The 9,972-nt window shown below is 42.6% G+C and overlaps 1 protein-coding gene across 1 annotated transcript; it reads left to right on the top strand.

Annotated features, from left to right (window-relative positions):
- Positions 1-7,130: 7,130 nt before the first annotated feature.
- LOC106600608 (class E basic helix-loop-helix protein 23-like) lies at positions 7,131-8,840 on the top strand. The gene has a single exon (XM_014192102.3). The coding sequence runs from the start codon at positions 7,458-7,460 to the stop codon at positions 8,136-8,138; it is 681 nt and encodes a 226-aa protein (XP_014047577.1). The 5' UTR covers positions 7,131-7,457; the 3' UTR covers positions 8,139-8,840.
- The last annotated feature ends 1,132 nt before the right edge of the window (positions 8,841-9,972 follow it).

Genomic DNA, 9,972 nt, shown 5'->3' with positions numbered 1-9,972 from the left:
ATAGAGGAGGCCAAGGCAGAGAGGCGTCGATATGAGGCCATGTACGCGCTGAGGGAGAAGCACTAGAGGCACCCCCAATAATTTTTTGGGGTGGGACACACGGGTAGTTTGGCTAGGCCAAGGAAGAGCCATAAGCCAGCTACCCGTGCTTACAGGGAGGAACGTATGGATTGGAGGGCGCCGAGTTATGAAGAAGTGCGCACGATCTCGCCCATACGTACGCACAGTCCAGTGCAAGTTTTTCCAGCCCCTCGCAGATGCCGTGCTAGAGTGGGCATCCAGCCTGGTAGGAGGATGCCTGCGCAGCGCGTCTGGTCGCCGGTACGCCTCCTAGGACCAGGCTACCCTACGCCCGCTCTACGCACGGTAACCATCAAGCCCCTGTACAGCCCAGTTCGCCCTGTACTAGCACCCCGCTCATACAGGGCTGCTAGTTCCACCCAGCCAGGACGGGTTGTGCAGGAGGTGCGAGCAAGACCACCTATGCGCCTCCATGGCCCAGTCTGTCCAGTTCCCGCCTCTCGTGCTGACCCGGAATTGCGTACCTTCAGTCTGGCACGACCAGTACCAGCACCACGCATCAAGCTTCCAATAAGTCAGCCTAGTCCTACTCAGCCTGTTCCCGCTCCTCACACTAGCCCTGAGGAGCGTGTTCCCAGGCTGGTACCTCCACTACCAGCCCCACGCATCAGGCTTCCAGTGCGTCAGACCAGGCCAGAGTGTCCGGCAACAGTGCCTCGTCCAGAGTGTCCGGCAACAGTGCCTCGTCCAGAGTGTCCGGCAACAGTGCCTCGTCCAAAGTGTCCGGCAACAGTGCCTCGTCCAGAGTGTCCGGCAACAGTACCTCGTCCAGAGTGTCCGGCAACAGTGCCTCGTCCAGAGTGTCCGGCAACAGTGCCTCGTCCAGAGTGTCCGGCAACAGTGCCTCGTCCAGAGTGTCCGGCAACAGTGCCTCGTCCAGAGTGTCCGGCAACAGTGCCTCGTCCAGAGTGTCCGGCAACAGTGCCTCGTCCAGAGTGTCCGGAACCAGGGGAGACGGCCCACTGTCCGGAACCGGGTGAGTCTGCCTGCGACCCGGAACCGGGTGAGTCTGCCCGCGACCCGGAACCGGGTGAGTCTGCATGTGATCCCGGAACTGAGCGAATTTAAATATAACTTTGAACTGTGTGAGTCTGCTTACAGCTCGAAACCGAAGGAGTCTACCTACAACCCGGAACTGAGTGAGTTTGCCTACGGTCCAGAACCAAGAGACTCTGTCTACAGTCTGGAGGACAGTAGGCCGGAGCCAAAGCCACCTCCAGTATAGGTGGGTGGGGGGGGGTTGCACACCCTCCCTTCCCTCCCTTCAGTTTAGGGGGATATTTTTGTTGTTTGGGGGGTTTTGTGTTTTCTTTTGAGGTGCATTTGGGGTCTGCACCTTTGGGGGGGGGGGGGGTACTGTCAGCAGAGGGAGTAATTGTATTAGTTTTGGTCAGGACGTGGCAGAGGATTTGTGTTTTCTATGTATTTCTACGTTCTGTCTAGTTTAGTTTTTCTATGTTTAGGATTGGGTGTTGGACTCTCAATTGGAGGCAGGTGTTTCTAGTTGCCTCTGATTGAGAGTCCTATATATAGGTGTGTGTTTGGTTTGGTATTTTGTGGGTAGTTGTCTTTAGCACTGCTGTTATGTGTATAGCCTGTTAAACTGTCGTTCTTCGTTTTGTTGTTTTGGTGTTCACTTTATTTAAAATAAATATTCAAGATGAGCATCCACATTCCTGCTGCGTTTTGGTCCTCTCTACCCGAAGACACCCGTTACAGTTCCTTCAGATACGCACTGAATCTACACAGAGTTGTACTGGTGTGTATCCTCAGAAAAATAGTTATTCTAGGGCAAATCTGAAAAAGTATTTATTTGAACCCAGGTTTACATAAAGTACTCCATCTCTGCAGGTGATCTGTCTATCATGTCAAAATCACTCCAACAGGTCTACAATATTATGGCTCCAGAGAAACCTGGGTTCAAATAAATACTTTTTCAGATTTGCCCTAGAATAACTATTTTTCTGAGGATACACACCAATACAACTCTCTGTGTAGATTCAGTGCGTATCTGAGTTATGTATTGCAATTCTATCAAGTTTTTATACCATTGGCAGACTTCGTATACTATTGGCAGATATTTTGGTTTTGTACACAGTTATACAAAACGTGGTATAATAAAATTACAATCTTAGGCGAGTACTTGGGGAGCTATAGTATATCTCAGCAGATAATCTGTCTATCTGGTCAAAATCACTGACACCTCTACCATCCAGTAGTATGGATAAATTGTTATTATGTCTCCTGAGAAACCTACATTCAAATAAAGGTCCCATCTATCAAACTAAAAAAGTCTATATTAATACAGAAACACTAAACAATGATTTAGATTGGTTAAGAACAAGTTGATTGACAAAGTCATGGACAATTGAAGGAATTTAATAAAACAAAATATGCCACTGGGGTGAAAATGACCCCCTCTGTAGTTATTAACCTCCACGAGATCGATGTCCATATACCGGGACGGTTGAGCTAACGTGCTCCAATGTGATTAGCATTACATTGTAAGTAACAAGAACATTTCCCAGAACATAGACAATGTCGTATATGGGCAGAAAGCTTAAATTCTTGTTAATTTAACTGTGCTGTCCAATGTACAGTAGCTATTACAGTGAAAAAAATACCAACATCTATTGTTTGAGGAGAGTGCACAACGATGGCAACTGGTTTGATATATTCAACTCTGAAGGTAAATAATGTACTTACATTCAGTAATCTTGATCTGATTTGTCATCCTGATGTTCCCAGAGATAAAATGTAGGATATTCTTGTTTTTATATTCAAATGTAGGAACTGGGATGTACAGTTTCAACACCTGCTGTCTCTGGCTCCACACCCACCCCGCCCGGCCATCTAGACGTGTGAAATTTTGTGTATAAGCTAATGATCCATCATGTATGACATTCCTGGGAGTGTGTAAACTTAAATCAAATCAAAGCAAAGTTTATTTGTCATGTGCACCTTACAGTGAAATGCTTACTTGCCATAATGTTGTATTACCATATAATTTGTGTATGTTCTCTATAGTTATGTACTTGAAAATGTATAAATGTATCAATTGACCAATTCAGCACATTTGGGAAGACTTGATACAAAATATTGTCCAGCAATGCTTCACTGGATCAATCTGGAACTTTCCACACACACATCTAGTGGCCAAAATCCAAATTGCACCTAAACTGCAATATTATATTATGGCCTTTCTCTTGCATTTCAAATATGATGGAACAAAATAATATATAGAAAACGCATGTTTTTTTGTTTGTATTATCTTTTACCAGATCTAATGTGCTATATTCTCCTAAATGAATTTCACATTTCCACTACCTTCAAAGTGTTCCTTTCAAATGGTATCAAAAATATGCATATCCTTGCTTCAGGTCCTGAGCTACAGGTAGTTCGATTTGGGTATGTCATTTTATGCCAAAGTTTTTAAAAAAAGGGTCAGATCCTTAAGAGGTGGTTAAAGAGATTGTTCATCCAATCGACATGTTTGGGTAAAATTATGTCACCTTGTAGGCCAGTGGCATCCACGATAATGCATTGTTTATGCCTACCTTTGCTACAGGCAGTAATTAGCATGATTTAGCATCGTCCTAAAAAAATCAATGCAATTCAATATCCGATGTTAGCAAAGCTGACATTTTCTAACAAAACTCCAAACTAACTTCGGTAGCATCAAAACCTGAGAAGAACATGTACATCTTCTTTTCCAGCAACAATTTTGTATTTTTGCAGTAATATCTGCATTTCCAATATTTCCTGTGTATCCCCATCAAGCTACATGTGGGTTTGTTCACAGCTAGTAATCATTTGGCGTCTCAGCCAATGGAATACAATACAACTTTACTGGCTATGTTACAGAAAACAGAAACAAATGTGATGAGACTTGAGGAAATTATTCAAATTCTGACTAACTAAATTCCAGTGATTATTTTGACAGTATCCGTACAAACTCAACCAACTACCGAACTTAGTTTTAAATATTTTTTTGAGGGAGTTGAAATTTGTATTGCAGCTTTAGAGATCACAATGTTGTATCTGTCCCATTATGGCGTTTGTGTACGCATGGGCTGGGCCATTGAGGCCATCTCCATTTTGAAGTAGTCCATTTTCTTCTACTACTTCTCTATGTTGGTATACAAACTGAAAGGGTACATACTGCCACCTGTAGTCTGTTGTTTGAACAGGTATAAAGCCAAGGTTGGCAATTTACACCTGTCATAAACATTATAAACATTATGAACACTCCCTAAACTCAAGTAGTTTGAGCACAAAACCGCCTTTTTCTTATGTGCTTGCTGCACTCAGACAACCATAGTGTAATGAGTGATTCTGAACAGAAGGTGACAGTGTTTTCATCTCATACTAGGATCTGGTCAGTGGTAGTGGAGCTTCAGTAGGCCTGGAGTGATGGGATAGGAGACTGGTAGAGGATAAATCAATCAACAATTCGATTGAAATGCTTTGTATCAAGTACATTTAACTTCAAGCCAGACTTAAATCCTCAAAGACCAAGCAAAGGTGACCAGGTAACAGATCTTGAAACCATAAAGTAGAAAACAATTATGTGGTTGGGATCTGCTAATGGTGAGCTTTTTAGCTCTACTGCTATGGATGTTGGGCTTATCATCTGTTACTTTAACCTACTGCTATGGATGTTGGGCTTATCATCTGTTACTTTAACCTACTGCTATGGATGTTGGGCTTATCATCTGTTACTTTAACCTACTGCTATGGATGTTGGGCTTATCATCTGTTACTTTAACCTACTGCTATGGATGTTGGGCTTATCATCTGTTACTTTAGCTCTACTGCTATGGATGTTGGGCTTATCATCTGTTACTTTAACCTACTGCTATGGATGTTGGGCTTATCATCTGTTACTTTAACCTACTGTTATGGATATTGGGCTTATCATCTGTTACTTTAACCTACTGCTATGGATGTTGGACTTATCATCTGTTACTTTAACCTACTGCTATGGATGTTGGGCTTATCATCTGTTACTTTAACCTACTGCTATGGATGTTGGGCTTATCATCTGTTACTTTAACCTACTGCTATGGATGTTGGATTTATCATCTGTTACTTTAGCTCTACTGCTATGGATGTTGGGCTTATCATCTGTTACTTTAACCTACTGCTATGGATGTTGGATTTATCATCTGTTACTTTAGCTCTACTGCTATGGATGTTGGGCTTATCATCTGTTACTTTAACCTACTGCTATGGATGTTGGGCTTATCATCTGTTACTTTAACCTACTGCTATGGATGTTGGGCTTATCATCTGTTACTTTACCTCTACTGCTATGGATGTTGGGCTTATCATCTGTTACTTTAACCTACTGGTATGTTTAGTCAACTCTCTTAGGAAGCATGAATGACAAACATGGATAGTCTATTTGAGATGGCACTTTCACAACGCTTCTGTTACTTAGACTGATATATGTTTCTTTATATAGCTAATCATTATGTCCCTGTAATAAATGTTTGGGAAAAGCTTGGCTATTTATTGTGATGATGCATCAAAGTTAGCAAGACACTGAATATATTCCAGAAATCCAACAGTGCTATGGCAAGTTTTCCAGTGCATTTGGTGTTGATACTGTTAATGTGCATGGTGAACCACCCCGCCTTGGGCCTCCCTTCCTCCGATAAGCCCTGATTCTGGCGCCCGACCAGGTTACGCAATTAATAGGCTACTACCCACCAGGTGCGGCTCTCTCTCTTTCTTGCTCTCTCTCCCACCCCTTCTTTTTTCTGGGCTGAAGCACACGTCATTGATCATGAAAAAGCCACACTAGTCTTTCATTGTGAAAAATGTACTGTTGTTTTTTTTCTGCCAGCTTGCATCGGCCTCATGTAAGCTGTTGTTGGGTATTCATTGTGGATCACTGTGCGGTATACCTACAGAGGTATATTGTCAAATATAGCCTACTACACAATGTGTTTGTGGTGTTCAGTTGTAGGCTATTTGGCATGCCTGTGGGATCTGTATAATTCTTTGAGTTTAGACAAACAATGCACAGGTCAACCAGGAAGAATCAGCCTCTATCTAAAAGTTAATATCTTCATATCTGGAGCTGAACTTTACACATTTGGAGTTGAATTGTATGCCCATAAAATGCATCAATATATGAATTGGAACACTTCACCTGCAGGGTTTTTGAGGAGTTGGATTTGCATAACATTGTGATCATACAAACTTCCGATATTGTTTAAATAAAATGTAGTCTACACTGTAAAACCTTTCCTGTTGTTTTCACGGTTACGTACAGGCTGCCGGTTGCCTGTAAATTACCTAAAATACAGTACCATATGTTACCATACTGTATTTTACAGTATACAATACTGTTACTCTAATCTTTTTCACCATTGTAAAACTTACAGGCAACTGGCTGCATGTAAATTACCATAAAAAAACAGTACAGTGCATTGCTGTAATCCTTAATGTCTCTCAATCCTGTCAATCAGAATGGTTTGAAAACGTTGCCAGTTGCCATTCCCACAATGCTGTGCGGTTACAGTAATGTACTGTTAAACCAACATTTCTTTGGAATTTAGGGTATGATTTAGTGTTTAGGTCTAAAATCATCCAGAGTACATTGCTCTTTATTGCAATCTACTGTAAATAATTAATACGGTACTTTAGTGTTAGTTTTACAGTATAGCCTATTACTGTCAAAACAACAAGAAAGTGTTACAGTCATAGCCTGTTTGCAGCCTGCCTAAAGTAGCCTAACGGTGCAGTTTCAAACATCTAAGGATTGTCTTCACTCTGGGTATATGGGTGTTTTATGGGGACAACGAAAGGATGCCCACCACAATTGTCAAACATAGATTAACTCAAAATTATAGGCGAAAGCTATTTGTGTAAATTTGTCTTGCAATGATCATTATTCTGGTCGAAATTAGGATCATGCCAGCGTTCTTCGCTACAGTAATTAAAACGCCCCCCTGATTGGACAGATAGATTATCCCAACGGGCCTCGCGCTCCTACTGACGCGTGAGTGGGATGGAGAGCGAGTCACAGTCTGCCCAGGGCGAGGGCAAGAAGCACACAAGGACCCGTCAAGGAGGCCACCGCTCCAGTCTCTCAGCCAGGCCACCATTTACGTGCGTTTAATGTCGCTTCGCAAAACACACAATTACAAAAGTGTTTTAAACGTCTATGCGCGCAGGGGGAACGTCAAGTGGGGCTGAATACAGTCCATTCACTGCAACTGTTCTGAAGAGCCACAAAGAAAGTGTGTTGAGGACTCGAGTAGTGTGCGAACCCTCTCCACAAAAAAATAACGACACGGAGAAAGAGGTTCAATTAAGTTTCGACTGAACTGCATTTTGTATTAGCCTTTATTGTGGAAGAGAAAATGAATGCCGGGGAAGAGAATCTGCTGAAGTCCATCAGCAACGACACTTTACTGGACCTGACGCAGCGATACGGCCAGTCCGCCTTCGGTTTTGGACCTGGCCAAATTACTGGAAGTCCTGGAGGGCGGTATCCTCTCACACCGGCCGCCGACTTCCTCTCCGGCCAGACGGGCAAGTCCAACGAAAGTGGCGGGGAGCAGACCAGCGATGACGATGACGACCGTTTCGACCCTCTGGACCCCCGGAAGAGGGGTTCCGCATTCGACGATGACAAACACGGGGGTCCTCTTTCCAAGAAGCCCAAAGAGCAGCGGTCTCTGCGCCTGAGCATCAATGCGCGCGAGAGGAGACGGATGCACGACCTGAACGACGCACTGGACGGCCTCCGCTCTGTGATCCCGTATGCGCACAGCCCGTCAGTGAGGAAACTCTCCAAAATAGCCACTCTCCTCCTAGCAAAGAACTACATCCTCATGCAGGCTCAGGCTCTGGAGGAGATGAGGCGGCTGGTGGCTTATCTGAACCAGGGACAGAGCATCACCTCGCCCATCCCTACCCCCATTGCACCCTTTGGACAGGCTGCTGTATACCCCTTCACGGGCTCGGCACTCGCCACCTGCGCGGAGAAATACTCGGGGACACCTGCAAGTCTCTTTAAGCACCATAACGACAAGCCTTGATAACTTTTTATTTGTATAGTCTATACCTGAACTTCACCCACTTGTATCCAAGTCTAATGCGTAAATCCTAAACTAAATAACTGCTGCGTTGTTTCATCCAGATTTAAAAAAGAAAAACAACACTGGTGTTTACTAAGGCTAGATTAGGGTTGGCGCTGGAAAATTTCTGTTTAAAAGTGTTTCTCTTTCCCTATACTCTCCTCGGAGGTAAAGGAATGGTATTGCTGTGGCAGTCTGACCATGTTTTAATTGACAGTTGACATGTTATGTGTGGCTTAAAAACGGCACCCTTGCAAAAGTTTTGAATGATCTATTTCGTATTCTTGTGTAGTCTACAGACCTACTATGCAACATTCAGTGAAACAGAAAATAACGAGAGAGATGACAAGATTGCGTTCCAACTTCAAGAGTTTTTTTGCAGCACTGTCGTTTATGAATGCACTTTCCCTCATTTAAACAGACGCTATGTGAGGAAACACTAGTGTAGGATATTTTTGGAAAATATGAATTGATGATTTTGGTTTTGTTATTGCACAATTCACATGATTGTACAACTGTGGAAAACTACTTGATCAAAGTACTGTTATGTTATTCGTTTTCAAAACAACAGACTTTACAGAAAAATCATTTGGTTGTGTTGCAACATGAATTTCATATATTGTTTATATGTCTTTATAAATAAAACCTATATCTATGCTGGAATATGATTCGTTTTTTTTCTTAAACTTCATTCCACACAACTTAACCATGCTCAAATCATGCTCAAAAGTAAAAATGACACATTCATTCACTTAACTTAACAGTTCATTTCATCATTTTTGTCATTAGCATTAGAATTTCCAATTTGTCACACATTCATCAGTTTTAAACCTACAATTTGTTAAAATGATTGTAGTTTACTGACGTCTGACTTTATGCATCCCTCGCTCTAAAATTAGTTGAATTGACTGAATTCAATACGACCAAAACAGAAATAAAATGATTGATTTCCAAATTAGTAACATAAATAATCTCACAACAATTTAGGAAATGCACAAGTTTTTATTAATATAATTTGTGTGTAGGCCTTTCTAAAATGATCGTTTGAAAATGACAGCAATTAGTCCTAATCTCACTCATAGCCTTTCTAGACTCGATGACACTGACAAACCAATCCATCACTCATTTCTGCGCAATGTCTAGAATGAATGGGTCCTACAAAATGAGTTTGAACATCGTTCAGTGCTCCGCTCTATTTCTCCCCCATTAGACACCCTTTGACATGAAGAGCTACATTTATAACCCAGTAAACGAGCCGGTTCTGGCTGGTGTGGCCCGCTGGCGTGATAAGGGCTCGGTGGCGCTGAAGGGAAGGGCGCAAGTTACGCCCGCGGCAACCAGGACCTGTCTCCCGGTATTTGGGTGATTGCAAGGCCTCCGCGAGCTTTCTCCAACCCGGTCCGGTAATATTAAGACGATTCCAGCTCCTGTCTCCCTCGACGTCTTAATTCGATGAACGGGGCAGTTTTGATTCGCAGGGCAGGCCATTGCACGGAAAACGTCAGTGCCGTAAAACATGAATTAGGTTTAGAGAAAACCCTTAAACACCAAACTCCGTATCAACTTGATAAATAACTCCTCCGAAATTGATTACTTTCATTTTGTTAAAATATTTATTCAAATTAAAAATAAATAAATGTAATGCCCTTTTCACCAATATCAACGAGTTTCTAATTTAGGCAGTGTTATGATTAAGTTCAGTAATTATTATTCGAACCACAGTTTCATGGGATGTTTAAGGGATAATGCCAGAGAAGCCGGTGTTTGGAGGATATTGTGGCACGGGTGATGGCCC

The sequence above is a fragment of the Salmo salar genome, chromosome 03, assembly GCF_965601325.2.
Source record: "Salmo salar chromosome 03, fSalSal1, whole genome shotgun sequence".
Taxonomy (NCBI): Eukaryota; Metazoa; Chordata; class Actinopteri; order Salmoniformes; family Salmonidae; genus Salmo; species Salmo salar.
Note: the sequence above shows the minus strand (reverse complement) of the source record. Positions and strands in the feature narration are given on the sequence as shown.